At 46.4% G+C, this 15,985-nt stretch overlaps 1 protein-coding gene across 1 annotated transcript in view; it reads right to left on the bottom strand.

Moving 5' to 3' along the window:
• LOC132587860 (synaptic vesicle glycoprotein 2B-like) overlaps positions 1-14,573 on the bottom strand; it is a 44,117-nt gene extending 29,544 nt beyond the window's left edge. The window contains 2 exon segments of the mRNA XM_060260246.1: positions 14,080-14,184; positions 14,187-14,573. Coding sequence (XP_060116229.1) covers positions 14,080-14,184; positions 14,187-14,571 — 490 coding nt within the window. The 5' untranslated portion in view covers positions 14,572-14,573.
• Between the last annotated feature and the right edge of the window lie 1,412 nt (positions 14,574-15,985).

Genomic DNA, 15,985 nt, shown 5'->3' with positions numbered 1-15,985 from the left:
CAAATAAAGAAACTGACTAGTCACGTGCATATTGTTGTGAGCATTGGTTCCAGATAATATGAAGTGAATTGGTCAAGACAAAGGTCTACAACCGAAACGCGGCTTTTTAAACCTAAAAAGGTAAAGGTAAAGGTAGTCCCCTGTGCAAGCAGCAGTCGTTTCGGACTCTGGGGTGACGTTGCTTTCACAACATTTTCATGGCAGACTTTTTACAGGGTGGTTTACCATTGCCTTCCCCCGTCATCTATACTTTCCCTCCAGCAAGCTGGGGACTCATTTGACCGACCTCGGAAGGATGGAAGGCTGAGTCAACCTGGAGTCGGCTACCTGAACCAGCTTCCACTGGGAAAGAACTCAAGTCGTGAGCAGAGCTTAGGACTGCAGTACTGCAGCTTTACCACTTTGCGCCACGGGGCTCTTACTTTTTTAAAACCTAGGGGACGTGTTTTCATTCACACTTCATTATAAATGACATTGCCTTATGTCAGGGGTGGCCAATGGTAGCTCTCCAGATGCTTTTTGCCTACAATTCCCATCAGCCCCAGCCAGCATGGCCAATGGCTGGGGCTGATGGGAGTTGTAGGCAAAAAACATCTGGAGAGCTACCGTTGGCCACCCCCGCCTTATGTGTTGACTCTTCAATATACTGCAAAGTAGCTTTATGACATCGCTCGCAACATCATCATCCATCAGGAGAGGTCAAAGCGCACCTACTAGGGCTTTGCACTTCTTTGGAGTCTTTACTCTACATGGACTCTTTCATGATGAAAAATGGCAAATGCTTTATTGTAATTTTGATTTATAATGTTGGATATGTACGTTATATGTTATAAAATAGTATGAGATATTCCTTCAATAGTGAGTCTTTGAAAAAATTCTTTGTACTGAGCAACTACAGCATGGTCTTGTAAATTTCATTGAAATTGGCTTTTTTATAGAACACGGGTCTCCCCTGTTTCCTAACTTTACTGTGTTCAGTAAAGAGGGCCAGTTTGGTGTAGTAGTTAAACATGTGGGACTCTTATCTGGGAGAACCAGGTTTGATTCCCCACTCCTCCACTTGCACGTGCTGGCATGGCCTTGGGTTAGCCATAGCTCTGGCAGAGGTTGTCCTTGAAAGGGCAGCTGCTGTGAGAGCCCTCTCAGCCCCACCCACCTCACAGGGTGTCTGTTGTGGGGGAGGAAGGGAAAGGAGATTGTGAGCCGCTCTGAGACTCTTCAGAGTGGAGGGCGGGATATAAATCCAATATCATCATCTTCTTCTTAAGTAATTATATATATAAAAAAGTATGGTAGCCTATTTACCTCACAGTTTCTTGTTTGTTTTCTGTCATGTGTCTCCACTGTGATCCCACTGTGGATTATTGCCCCACCTGGGGATTGGCAACCCCGGGACACGAGGAGTACCATAAGCAGTCCTCGTGGAGCTAAGCCGATTGTGGGAAGGAGGCCATGGGCTCAGTTGGTTCTCGCCAACAGCAGGCGGAGAATGGATTCGCCTCGCTCCCAGCGCCCTCGCTAAATGCAAAAGTCACACAATGGAAACACCGTGGCAAGACTGTACAACACAAGGCTTGGATATCATGTTAATCAGACCTCGGCGGGGCCCATAAATACTGTAATTTCTCCTAATCAGAATGTCAGCAAATCCTACCCTGTGAATCACAGCTTTTTCAGACGCTTGGCGGCAAGCCAACCCGTGGTTCCCTTTCTTTTATTCATCATTCAATTTTGTGTTTTTCCTCCCCAAGGGGACTGTTATTCAACGGCGTGATTGTGCATTCAAAGATACACACGCCTGCATTCGTCACAGAGCTTATTCTGCAGGAGCATCTGAAACGCTGGTTTATAGTTGGTTTGGAAGCTGAGTGTATTGCACGGTCTTCCTTCTGATCCCTGTATAGATTATTGGACTGCAGGCACGAGCAGCCAGAGTTCCTTCTAATCCGAGTTGGTGTGAGCTCGTTCGGAGGTTTTTCGCCTCCGGCTCACATGTTTTTGTCCTAGCTCAGGAAAATGCCTCCAAAGCAAGCTAATCGATGCTAGCAACTTTAGTGCGAGTAGCTCACAAAGCAGAATTTTTGCTCATTAGTCTCCACAGCTTAGAGCAGGGGTGGCCAAACTGTGGCTCGGGAGCCACATGTGGCTCTTTCACGCATGTTGTGTGGCTCTCCAAACCCCAACAAGCTTGTCAGTCAGCTTAGAAAAGGCATTTCTCTTTTTAAATCACTTCTCCAAGCTGAGCCAGTTACGACTTTAGTTACGACTTCAAGAAAACTGCAGAGACTTTTTTGCTTGGATTACAATTAGAAAAATTTCCAAAGGAAGACAGGACTTTAATTTGGTACTTGCTCTCAGCTGCTAGGACATTGTATGCGCAGCTGTGGAAACAAGGGAAAATACCAGAGAAATGGGATTGGATTGTGAAAGTTTTATCGTGGAGTGAGATGGACAAATTAACTAAAATTTTAAGAGACTATGATTTAGATTTATTCAAAAGGAGTGGAAGAAATTTAAAGGATATATGGAGAAAGAGTGGAACGTAAAAAGACATTGGACAATTTTTTAGTATTAATCAAAAGTATTAAATTTTGATAGATTAGTGGTACCTTTAGAATTAAACTCAAATTTATAACTTTGGGGAAGTCAATATTGGAGGGAGGGGTTGAAATATCGTATGGGTTAGTATAGGAAAAAGATAATTAAATAATTGTAACCATATGTTATTACTAAATTGTTAAAACACAGAAAATGCATTTAAAGTTAAAGTTGCTTGCATTTAAAGTTAAAGTTGCTTTCCACCTCTCCCTCCCTCCCCATCTATTTATCTTCCTTCCTTCCTTCCTTCCTTCCTTCCTTCCTTCCTTCCTTCCTTCCTTCCTTCCTTCCTTCCTTCCTTCCTTCCTTCCTTCCTTCCTTCCTTCCTTCCTTCCTTCCTTCCTTCCAACATCTGACGTTCACATCTTGCAGCTCTCAAACATCTGACATTCCTGTCTTGCAGCTCTCAAACATCTGACATTTATTCTATATGGCTCTTAATCAAGTTTGGCCACCTCTGGCTTAGAGGGAGTATCACTAGCAACTGGAAAAGCCCTGGGCTAAACAGTCCTTGGAGGGAATAACTCCACTTGCCAGTTCTCACAATTCTCTATATCATAGACCAGGGGTACAAAGAAGGAGTCAAGTGGCACCTTTAAGACCAACAAAGTTTTATTCAGAATGTAAGCTTTTGTGTGGAGAGCTCCATGGTGCAGAGGAGTAAAGCTGCAGTACTGCAGTCAGAGCCCTGAAATTTGATCCCGGAGGAAGCTGGATTCAGGTAGCCAGCTCCAAGTTGTCTCAGCCTTCCATCCTTCCAAGGTCGGTAAAATGAGCCCCCAGCTTGCTGGGGGGAAAGTGTAAAAGACTGGGGAAGGCGACGGCAAACCATCCCGTAAAAAGCCTGCCGTGAAAACGTTGTGAAAGCAGCGTCTCCCCAGAGTCGGAAACGACTGGTGCTTGCACAGGGGACTAGCTTTACCTTTAAGCTTTTGTGTGCTCTAAGCAAATTTCATCAGAGTAGGAATCAGGTACTATAGACCAGGGGTTTTGAACTCATTGGTCACAAGGACCAGATCTGACATAAATGAGACCTTGCCAAGCTGGGCCATGCGTGTCTGAAAATGTAATGCCAGGAGCAGAGATAAAAACCTTATAAAGGACACAGACAAATACAATTAAAGATTTTTTTAAAAAAAAAACTTAAAACATGTTTAAAAGTTTAGCACTGTTGCAATATTTTGTTTATTTATCTCCGATGACTGATGCCTCTTGTCCTGAATCATTGCACCAAAATTCTAGGCCAGTGGCCAAGAGAATTCTGGCAACCCTAGGTGTGTGTGTGGGGGGGGCAATTTTAATGGTGTTTGCATGTGATTTTTATCACCTATGTTTTAAATGGTTCATAGGGTTGCCAAGTCCAATTCAAGAAATAGCTGGGGACTTTGGGGGTGGAGCCAGGAGACTTTGGGGGTGGAGCCAGGAGACATTAGGGGTGGAGCCAAGATCAAGGCTGTGACAAGAATAATTGAACTCCAAAGGGAGCTCTGGCCATCACATTTAAAGGGACAGCACACCTTTTCAATTTCTTCCTTCCATAGGAAATAATGAAAGATAGGGGCATCTTCTTTTGGGGCTCATATAATTGGACCCCTGGTCCAATCGTTTTGAAACTTGGGGGGTATTTTGGGGAGAGGCACTAGATGCTGTACTGAAAATTTGGTGCCTCTACCTCAAAAAACAGCCCCTCCAGAGCCCCAGATACCCGCGGATCAATTCTCCATGATTTTCTATGGGAATAAATCTCCATAGGGAATAACAGAGTTCCCAGCAGACATTTCCCTCCCCTCCCCCCACTTTCTGACGACCCTGAAGCACCCCCACCCCTAGCCAAAAGCAACCCAATGCAAGAAAGGAGAGCCCCAGGTGATCAAGGCCTGCTTGGGCTGGCTAGACATCCATCCAAGCAGGCCTCACTCACTTGGGACTCTCCTGGGCTGTCCCCGCCCCAGTCAAAAGGCCAGCAAGCCACCCGCTGCCCAAAATCACCTCAGAAGTGGAGAAAGGGTGGCGCAGGCTTCTCCAAACTTTAATGAGGGCTGCTGGGGGTGTGGCAAAGCCCCTGGTGGCTGGCTGGCTGCCCGCTCTCCTAATCCAGGGATTGTTATGCAGCTGCGCCTCCTATTCAATGGACAAGGTAGGTGGGGAGGCAGAGGGGGAACCCCCAGAAAGGTTCAGGAGCTGTGCTCCTGTGAGCTCCTGCTGAATCTGGGGCCTGTGAAAACCTGAACAGTGAACAGGGCAAGAGAAGCCCAGGGGCTACCCAAGAGGCAGGTACCAGAAAACAGAGACAGATAAACGAAGCTGGGTTGGAATCAATACTCCCTCTAAGCTGTGGAGTCTTGCGAGCAACAATTCTACTACACTTCATGAGCTGCTGGCATTAACGTTTGTGAGCTGCTGCCGTTTTTCATGAGCTAAAACAAAGATGTGTGAGCCGGAGACTAAAAAAAGTGAGCTAGCGCACACTAACTCGGTTTTGAGGGGACACTGGTTGGAATGTGGCCGCCCCTGTTCCCCAACCCTGAGCCCTGCCAACAAAATCCAAGTCTGTTTTATTTATTTTGGATGTTGTTATCTGCCCCACCTTGCTGTCCTGCTCCTGCTGCCGTTGCTGCCAGATTAAAAACAAATGACCCGGCAGAATAAATTGCTTTCTGCAGAGCAAATCCATCTTCCCAGCTGTTCAACCAAAGCTGCTTAACAAAACAGGCCACGCACACACATGCACACACACACACACGGTCTCTGCCCTCCCCCATCCATTTGGGTTCGAACTAAGGTTGCCAAGTCCAATTCAAGAAATATCTGAGGACTTGGGGGTGGAGCCAGGAGACATTGGGGGTGCAGCCAGGAGCAAGGTTGTGACAAGCATAATTGAACTCCAAAGGGAGTTCTGGCCATCACATTGAAAGGGACCGGACACTTTTTAAATGCCTTCCCTCCATTGGAATAATGAAAGATAGGGGCACCTTCTTTGGGAGCTCATGAAATTTGGACGGTGTTTTAAGGAGAGTCGCCGGATGCTATGCTGAAAATTTGGTGCCTCTACCTCAAAAACAGCTCCCCTTAGAGCCCCAAATATCCGTGGATCAATTCTCTATTATACTCTATGGGAATTTGTCTCCATAGGGAATAATGGAGTGTGCAGCAGGCATCTCCCCCCCCCCCCCCCGCTTTCTGATGTCCCTGAAGTGGGGAGGGCCTCCAAACTAGGGGATCCCCTGCCCCCACCTGAGGGTTAACAATAAAACACAACCATAAGGTTATAGTGACAAAATAATACGTAATGTGTAATAGAGCAATGTAATATATAGGATATGCACAACAAGCCTTAGCAACAACTCTAATTGTTATCATGAATGAAGTCCATTTCTCAAACAGAACAAGGTGAATCCAGAATGCACTGAAACTCTCCAGATTTGATGATTCCACCGTATTGTTCATTAGCAGAAAAGAACAATCCCCGATTGCAACAAGAAGGAAAAATTCCTGGACGACTTCTGTCGTCGACTTCTGCCGCACCCGCTTCAGGCCTTTATCAACAAGAGATATTCCACAATGCCCAATTATAACAAATATCAAAATTATAACAAATTATAACAAATATCAAAAATTCAAAAACAATTCACATATGGACCAAACATCGCCAACAAAATTATTTCATAGAAATTAAATGATTTTTGATATTTGTTATCAATGCACAAAGTACGTGCGTGAGCCATCAATGAAAGAATTTTTGATATTTGTTATCTGCTGGCCACTCCATTATACCCCATGGAGACCAATTCCCGTAGGGTATAATGGAAAATCAATCTGTGGGTATCTGGGGCTCTGAGGGGGGTGTTTTTTGAGGTAGAGGCACCAAATTTTCAGCACAGCATCCTCTCCTCAAGACACCCTCCGGGATTCAAAAAGATTGGACTAGGTGATCCAATTCTATGAGCCCCCAAAGAAGGTGCCCCTATCCATTATTTCCAGTGGAGGGAAGGCATTTAAAAAGGTGTGCAGTCCCTTTAAATGTGATGGCCCAACTCCTTTCAGAGTTCATTTGTGCTTGCCAAACCCTTGCTTCCTGGCTCCACCTCCAACCCCCCCCCCCCGGATATTTCTTGACCTGGCCACCCAACCAGAATAAGAAATCCAAGATGGCGTCCTATAGGTTTTTCTCTCCCACTTTTAGACCGCCTGGCCCTTTTCTGGGCAGGGGAGGGAACTTGCCAACGAAATATACAGAAGGGGAAGGGTAAGAGGGTGCTAGCTGATGGAAAAAAACATCGCTGCTGAAGCAAAAGGAAGTCAAATTTAATAAGAATCATCAGTTCCCTTGGAGAAAATGGCAGCTTTTGGGAGAGGACTCTATGGCAGCACATTCCCACTGAAGTTCCTCCCAGCTCCCACCCCCAAACCTCCAGGAATTTCCCATCCTTGGCTCAGGCCAGTCCAACAGCTTTTGTCATGACAAAATATTTCCGACTGACCCTGAGTGTTAAATGGCAACTTTGGGACCAACATGGAGAAAATTCCAGACAAAATGGACAGATTCTGGGAGGAGTTTGGGAGCAGATTTGGAGAAGGGTTATAAAAGGATAAAACTGGAAGAATTAATAGGTCCCGTCCTGGCTGATCAACTTAGATCTTCCCCTAACATGGGAACCAAGCACCAGTTTGAAAGCCTCTGTCCAATGAGGTGACACGCAGGCTTCAGATTCAGCAGGAGCTCACAGGAGGGCAGCTCCTGTACCTTTCTGATAACCCCCCTCCTCCTCCCCACCTGAGTCCACTGAATAGGAGGTGCAGCTGCATAACAATCCCTGGATTAGGAGAGCGGGCAGCCAACCAGCCACCAGGGGCTTTGCCACGCCCCCAGCAGCCCTCATTAACCGCGAGAGAAGCCACCACACCACCCTTTCTCCACTTCTGATGTGATTTTGGGTGGAGGGTGGCTTGCTGGCCTTTTGACTGTGGAGGGGGGGAAGCCCAGGAGAGCCCCAGGTGAGCGAGGCCTGCTTGGGCTGGCTGGATCTCTAGCCAGCCCAAGCAGGCCTCACTCGCCTGGGGCTCTCCTTTCTTGCGTCAGGTTGCTTTTAACTGGCTTGGGGGTGGCATATGCTAATGAGTTATGCTAATGAGCTCCACCACCTATTTTTCTACAAAACGACCCCTGTACATACCTACAGTCTTACCCTTGTATTTGTCCCTGGCTTCAGGTACCCAAAGGTATATTGCCAATGAACATGGAGGCTCCATTTATCTAACTGCCCTTATCAGATGCAAGAAGCAAACTGAACAGTTCCTTGGACAGGGGTGAGTGTCACTGGCTGACCGCATGCCAACACTACCCCTAAGGCTTCCGGTTGACAACATATTACTTCATCCTGTTTGCAGTGCAAAGGGGACAGGGGTGATTGGACAGCATCCATGCCAACTCCACAGTCTTGATGACATCAAATGCTATCCAGACATCTTTCGATCCAGACATAGCCTGAAGCTCTTGCTTCGTTAGACAGAGAATTAAGCTACTAGAACATTTAGAAATTCAAGATGCGTGGGAAGATGAGGAAGAACAGAGCACATTTCTGGAGGAACATAATTTCTACAATTTTTTTCTCTTTTTTTACTCATGCTGTACAGTATCAAAGGCAGATCAAGATGACTAATTATTCTTATTAAATTTGGCTTCCTTTTGCTTCATTATTTAGTTTCATACCAGTTGCCTCTTTTTAAAAAGCAGAGCGGGGGAGGGGGATTCAATAGCATGTGTACTTATGCCAGTATCTTTAAATTGCTTGAGTCAGTAGGAATCCCCTATCATAAATCCATTCTTGCCATCTCAATGGTTTATGGACCACAGGCTGACCGGATTCTGAACTTGTTTTATCAAATGAAATCTATGGCATTCTCTAGGATTCTCTTCCACAAAAATGTGCTGGGGGGGTGGGGTGGGAATCATTTAGAATAGTGCTAGCATGGTTTTCTCAAGAACAAATAATGTCAGACTAACCTGATCTCTTTTTTGAGAAAGCGACTACCTTGCTGGATCGGGGGAATGCTGTAGACATCGTTTCTCTTGATTTCAGTAAGGCTTTTGATAAGGTTCTACATACTATCCTTGTTGACAAGTTGGTAAAATGTGGTTTGGATGCTGTTACCGTTAGGTGGATCTGTAACTGGTTGACAGATCACACCCAAAGAGTGCTTGTGAATGGTTCCTCATCCTCTTGGAGAGGAGTGACAAGTGGAGTGCCTCAGGGATCTGTCCTGGGACCTGTTTTGTTCAACATCTTTATCAATGATTTGGATGAAGGAATAGAGGGAACGCTTATTAAATTTGCAGATGATACTAAATTGGGAGGGGTTGCAAACACTAAAGAAGACAGAAACAGGATACAGGATGACCTTGACAGGCTGGAAAACTGGACTAAAACCAGATAAAATGAATTTTAACAGGATAAATGTAAAGTTCTGCATTTAGGTAGGAAAAATCAAATGCATGGTTATAGAATGGGGGAGACCTGTCTTAGCAGTAGTATGTGCGAAAAGGATCTAGGGGTCTTAGTGGATCATACGCTGAACATGAGTCAACAGTGTGATGCGGTGGCTAAAAAGGCAAATGCAATTTTGAGCTGTATCAACAGAAGTATAGTGTCCAGAACACGTGATGTGATGTTATCGCTTTACTCTGCTCTAGTAAGACCTCACCCTGAGTACTGTGTTCAGTTTTGGGCACCACAATTTAAGAAGGATGTAGACAAGCTGGAACGGGTTCAGAGGAGGGCGACAAAGATGGTGAGGAGTCTGGAGACCAAATCCTATGAGGAAAGGTTAAAGGAGCTGGGGATGTTTAGCCTGGAGAGGAGGTGGCTGAGAGGTGATAGGATCACCATCTTCAAGTACTTGAAGGGCTGTCATACAGAGGATGGTGTGGAATTGTTTCTTGCAGCCCCGGAAGGCAGGACCAGAACCAAGGGGCTGAAATTAAATCAAAAGCGTTTCCGGCTCAACATTAGGAAGAACTTCCTGACTGTTAGAGCGATTCCTCAGTGGAACAGGCTTTCTCGGGAGGTAGTGGGCTCTTCTTCCTTGGAGGTTTTTCAACATAGGCTAGATGGCCATCTGACAGCAATGAAGATCCTGTGAATTTAGGGGGAGGTGTTTGTGAGTTTCCTGCATTGTGCAGGGGGTTGGACTAGATGACCCTGGAGGTCCCTTCCAACTCTATGATTCTGTGATTCAGTGTGTTGTAATGGTTTAGAGCAGGGGTGGCCAAACTTGCTGGACTTAAGAGCCACATGGAATAAACATCAGATGTTTGAGAGCCACAAGGAAGGAATGCTGCAGAATCCTGCAGCCAGGCTACTAATGGGGCTTCTTCAGCAGGAGCACATCCAACCTGTGCTGAGGGCGCTGCACTGGCTGCCTGTTGCATACCAGGTCTCTTTCAAGGTTCTGGCATTAACCTTCAAAGCCCTATATGACCTATCTATCTGTGGGACTTCCTAGCCCCACATGTTCCCCAGAGAGCACTTCGATCAAGTTCTCAAAATCTTTTGGCTGTCCCTGGGCTAAAGGAGGCTAGGCTAAATTCCACCAGAGCAAGAGCCTTCTTGGTGGCAGCCCCAACAATCTGGAACTCCCTTCCAGAAGCCATCAGGGCCCTGCATGACTCATCGCTGAATCGTTTCAGATGGCATATGACATCTAATGGGAGAGGGCGGCCACCTCACCTGGATCTACCTCGCACTAGTACCATCTGCCTAGGATCTGACCGCTTTGGAGAAAGGAAAATTCTATATGATCTTGCCTGAAGTAGCACCACTGTGGTTTTATCTGTTTTATTGTTCCACTGTTTTAACAGTCTTATCTTATATTGTTAGCCACCTTGAGTCTTCATAGAATGGGTGGGATATAAGTCTAATGTAATAAATAAATAAGAAGGGAGGGAGGGAGGGAGGAAAGAAGGGAGAAAGGGAGGGAGGGAGGAAGGGAGAGAGAGAGGGCGGGAGGAAAGAAGGGAGGGAGGGAGGAAGGGAGGGAGGCAGGAAGGGAGAGAGGAAGGAAGGGAGAGAGGGAGGAAAGAAGGGAAGGAGGGAGGGAGGAAGGGAGAGAGGGAGGAGGAAAGAAGGGAGGGAGGAAATAAGGAGGAAGGGAGGGAGGCAGGAAGAGAGGAAGGAAGGGAGAGAGGGAGGAAAGAAGGGAGGGAGGGAGGAAGGAGAGAGGGAGGAAAGAAGGGAGGGAGGAAAGAAGGGAGGGAGGCAGGAAGGGAAGGAGGGAGGAAAGAAGGGAGGGAGGGAGGAAAGAAGGGAGGGAGGAAAGAAGGAAGGGAGGGAGGGAAGGAGGGAGGGAAGAAGGGAAGGGGGAGGGAGGGGGGAAGGGAAGGAGGGAGGAAGTAAGGGAGGGAAGGAAGGAGGGAGGGAGGAAGGAAGGAAGGAAGGAAGGAAGGAAGGAAAGGAAGGAAGGAAGGAAGGAAGGAAGGAAGGAAGGAAGGAAGGAAGGAAGGAAGGAAGGCCAACACCGTGATATCACGGTGAAAGTAAGGATGCAGGTCTGCATTGGAAAATACCTGGAGATTTTGTGGGTGGAGCCTGGGGAGAGTGGGATTTGGGGAGGGGCCTCAGTAGGGTCCAATGCCGGAGAGTCTATCTTCCAGAGATTCCATTTTCTCCAGGGGAGATGATCTCTGCTGGCTGGAGGTCAGTTGTCAAAGTGGGAGATCTCCAGGCCCCACCTGGAGGTTGGCAACCCTCAGTGAAGGGACGCCCAGTCACATGCTTTGCTTCCATTCCCATAAATCCTTGCTATGCTGAGTCACCTTGACCGCCCTGCCTGGGCAGAAAGGTGGGACTAGAAATGTAGTGCATAAATAAATACAAATGCCACCAGGTGAGCATACCGAAGAATTTCTCGTTTTAAACTACAGGGGTTTTTTTTAACAACAACAACAAAAAAAAAAATAGCAAGTCTATTTTCATACATTAATAAATATTTAATATTTAGCGCTGGAGAAATCTGCAACTTGGAATTGTGCACCAGCTATGAGAAATGCAAAGTGCTTACGATGGAGTGTGTCACTTTATCTGGGGGGGGGGAGAATCTATTTATAATATTCAGCCATCTGTTTTCTTTTTTAAAAAAAATGAACGCATGAAGCTGCCTAAGACTGACTCAGACCGTCCGTCCATCAAGGTCAGTGTTCTCTAATCGGACTGGCGGGGGTCCTCCGGGTCCAGGACGGCGTCCCCTCTAAGCTGAGTTAGTGTGAGCTAGCTCACAGTTTTTTTAGCTTCCAGCTCATGCATTTTTGTCTTCGCTCAGGAAGGACGGCCCCAGAGGAAACTGATTCATGCAGCAGCCAAACCGCGGCCTCACAACTTTAACGCCACTAGCTCGCAAAAGTAGAATTTTGGTCACCAGACTCCGCAGCTTAGAGCAGGGGTGTCGAACTCATGAGGGCCGGATCTGACATAAATGAGACCTTGTTGAGCCGGACCATGTCGGGTTGGGCCGAGCCATGTTAGGCCAGGCCACGTGTGTATCTATTTAAGATTAATTAGCAGAGATATAAATTTTATAAAGAACACAAACACAATTTTTTTTTAAAAAAACTTAAAATATGCTTAATACATCATTGGTCTTAAAGGTGCTTTCTTTGTATCTCTCCCATGGGAACCAGGGAACTGGACAAAGGAAGCTGTGGCTCTTTCCTTCCTTCCCCAGGGACTGGGGGGGGGGGCTCAGCCAGTAGAAGGAGGAGAGGCTTGGCTAATAGCTCTGCTATTCCTCCCCCCCCTTCCTCCCCAAGGAAGGAGCCTCATCTAATGGAGAAAATAGAGGTTTTGCTCTGCAGCTCCTGTGCATTTGAGCAAGCCTGGCAAAGCAAGCTGTTATGCAGAAGAAAGCGAGAGAGAGGGAGAAGGAAGCAGATGACAGCCAGTCGCTCGGGGGCCTGATAGGAGCCCTCCAGGGGCCTGATTTGGCCCCCAAACTGCATGTTTGACACTCCGGGCTTAGAGGGAGTACGGGTCCCAGGCAGAGGTCTCTCAAATTGTCTATTGCCTGGTCCTTTTTTATTGGAGATGCCAGGGATTGAACTAGGGACCTTCTGCATGCCAAGCAGAGGTCATCCCCCCCTCCCTCCTTAAAAGAACATTTTTAAAAAAATGATGTCCAAGAGCGACAAGTTGAGCGTGGCCAGTGAGAATGACTCCACCCTACTTCACATGAATCAGTTTCTCCAACCTCTCGTCTGTTCCTGTGCCACACCATTCATGACAGCAGCTAGATTTGAGTCCAGGGACATGATAAAGGTCAACAATATTGGAGGGGGGGGGATGAGTTTCCAAGAGTCAAAACTCCTTTCATCAGATATGAGTGGGAATGGAAATCTCTGAGTTTTGATATCCCAGGCAGAAGGTCAGAGCGTTGTTCAAAAGAAGAGACTTAGGATGCAAAGGGATTGCAGGAGGTAGAAGGGAAAGTTAAACTCCAGGATTCCACCTTATTAAAACATGTAAGGAAAAATAACAATCCATGACTGCAAATTGATGGAGACACAAATACGTCTGAGAGGAGTACCTAAAGAAGAAGGGACAGACTTAAAAGAACATGTAATAAAAATCATTGCTGATTTCTTGGAGGAAGGTCCTGAAGGGACTAGAATTAGGTATGATTATATGTATAGAGTGAATTTATCATATGCCAAGAAAAATAACTTACCAAGAGATGTGGTTATAAGATATATGACAAAAGAAATGGTGGGGAAAATCTTGAATAAAGATTTTGAAAAGACATTGATAGTGGGAGGAAGAATAATGAAAGAATTGCCAAGACAAGTGATAAATGACAGGAGAACATATCAGAAATTAACAGAAAAACTATGTGACAATGGAATGAGGTATAGATGGATAATACCTGAAGGTTTGAGCTTTGAGCTACAAGGAAGAAGGGTTACAGTTACAAATACACAGGAGCTGTGTAAATTTTATGAAGAGAATAAAGTATTTGCACCATGATGGATTATAAATTATTATCTTGGCATGTAAATGGACTAAATTCACCACAAAAAAGAAAAGCAATATTTCATTGGATTAAGGATGCAAAGGCACAATGCACATTCTAACTAACTTGATCAGAGCAGAGGGGAAATACGTTGGGGCAGAAAATTTGCACCTGTAGTGAGTTATGAATCCTGTGCCCCTATTCCACTCAGGAGGGGGGGGGGGTCATTGTTCTGAACTTGTGAATGAACTAAAGTTCAGCAATCTCACATTGGAATCTCCTCCTGAAGCTTCTCTATTTGAGAACTGCCACTCTTAGATCAAGAACAGAATGACCCAGCAGATTAAAATGTTCTTCCGCTGTGTTGTGGCTTTTGTTGTGCATGTTGGTCTTTAAGTTGCTACTGAACTCAAATCTAGTTGTTCTACTGTGCACCGACAAAGCTAACCCTCTGGAACGATGTTCAGAAGAAGTGGTACTCACCGAGCATCCCCTTGTTGGAGGACGACAAGCACATGTCCTTCTCGGCGCTAGGCAGGACGAAGCCAACCACAAACACCTCCACCCCGTCAGCCATCAGTGCCAAGCCCAGACGATGAAGAGCATCCACTGGAAGCGTCCGTGGCTGCATTCTTCAATGATGGTTTCATACTGGTGAGCGAGCTGTTCTTCATCTTCCATCCTCTCGGCCACGAGGTCGGCGTGGTCTCGGAACTCGTCGGCCATCCCCGCGGCCTTCTTCTTCTGCTTGGCCTTGACATCATCTGGGTGAGGGATGCCTTGGTACTCACCCTCGTAGACCTCGTCGTCTTCGTCGTGGCCTTCCGTGGCATCGCTCTGAGCGTCTTCTTCTTGGCCGGGAACCTCCCCACCATGGTAGTAGCCATCTTGGGGAGGGTAGCCTTCGTAATTGGTTCCTTGGTATCGGTAGTCGTCCGACCCTTGGTTCATTTGATTCCGGTACCTGTCATCCATTGTGAAGGCCTCGTCTCGTTTAGCACGGTGCGACTTCCCACGGGGGTGTATTTTATATATTAAAATGTTCTTAATCTGTCCTTAACTATACAAGCATCCTTTGGGCTTGGACAAGGATGCACAAAACGATGCCAGAATTCTGGGAGAACTTAGTGGGGGGTTAAACGAAGGAGCGGTTTCTTCCCTTGTCCCTCAAAAAGTGTCTGATTTCCGTGATCTCCGCAGCTCTCTCCCACCACTTTCCTTCGACTGGCGAGAGACATGAAGGGTCCGCGGCTTTGTGGAACAGCAACTAGTGGGGCAGGAGAGTTTTTTTTGCTTCTCTGACTCATTCTGTCGCTGCAGGTGATGCACTGGGGAAGGAAGAGAAACAGAAATGACTTCTGAATGCCAAAAAAAATGTAAAAGTCTTACCAAGGAACAAGCTAGACTCACCGGTACTGAGTTGAGAAATTTCTGGAGAGTTGGGGGTGACACATTTGCCACCACTATGAGTGGGAATTCCCCAGGGTGCTTTTTTTTTTGTAGCAGAAACTCCTTTGCCTATTAGGCCACACATACTCTGAGGTAGCCAATCCTCCTGGAGTTTACAGGGCTCTTTTTCAGGGCCTACTGTAAGCTCCTACTGTAAGCTCCAGGATTAGCTACATCAGGGGACGTATGTAGGCTTCCCAATCCCCAGGTCCCAGAGGGGGATCCCCCAGTTTTACAGGCTTTCCCCCTCCCCCAGCCAGCTGGCCGGCGGGGGAAGCCCCACCCCCACAGCCATCATGCACTACCATGAACGATTCCCATAGGGAATGATGGAGAATTGAGCCGCTGGTATCAGGGGCTCTGTGGGGGGCTGTTTTTTGAGATAGCTGCACCAAATTTTCAGTATAGTATCTAGTGCCTCTCCCCAAAATACCTCCCAAGTTTCAAAAAGATTGGACCAGGGGGTCCAATTCTATGAGCCCCAAAAGAAGGTGCCCCTATCCTTCATTGTTTCCTATGAAAGGAAGGCATTTAAAAAGATGTGCAGTCCCTTTAAATATGATGGCCAGAACTCCCTGTGGAGTTCAATGATGCTTGTCACACCCTTGCTCTTGGCTCCGCCCCAGTGTCTCCTGGCTCCACCCCCAAAGTCCCCAGATATTTCTTGAATTGGAGTTGGCAACCCTAGACGTATAGCCTAATAGGCAAAGGAGGTCCTGCTGCAAAAAAAGCCCTCTTTAAGCAAAGAAGGAAGACAGAATATAAATGCAAAAAAAAAAAAAGTAAAGAATTACACTTGCCAGTCTCCATGTGGGATACAATTAAGAGACGTCACTCCAGAACCCAAAAGTTATAGTGATAACTAAGTAATTGATTGACAAAAATACAATACAATACAATATACCATATACCATATGGTATATTATCCCCATATTCAAGT

This window comes from Heteronotia binoei, chromosome 19, assembly GCF_032191835.1.
Source record: "Heteronotia binoei isolate CCM8104 ecotype False Entrance Well chromosome 19, APGP_CSIRO_Hbin_v1, whole genome shotgun sequence".
In the NCBI taxonomy this organism is placed as follows: Eukaryota; Metazoa; Chordata; class Lepidosauria; order Squamata; family Gekkonidae; genus Heteronotia; species Heteronotia binoei.
Note: the sequence above shows the minus strand (reverse complement) of the source record. Positions and strands in the feature narration are given on the sequence as shown.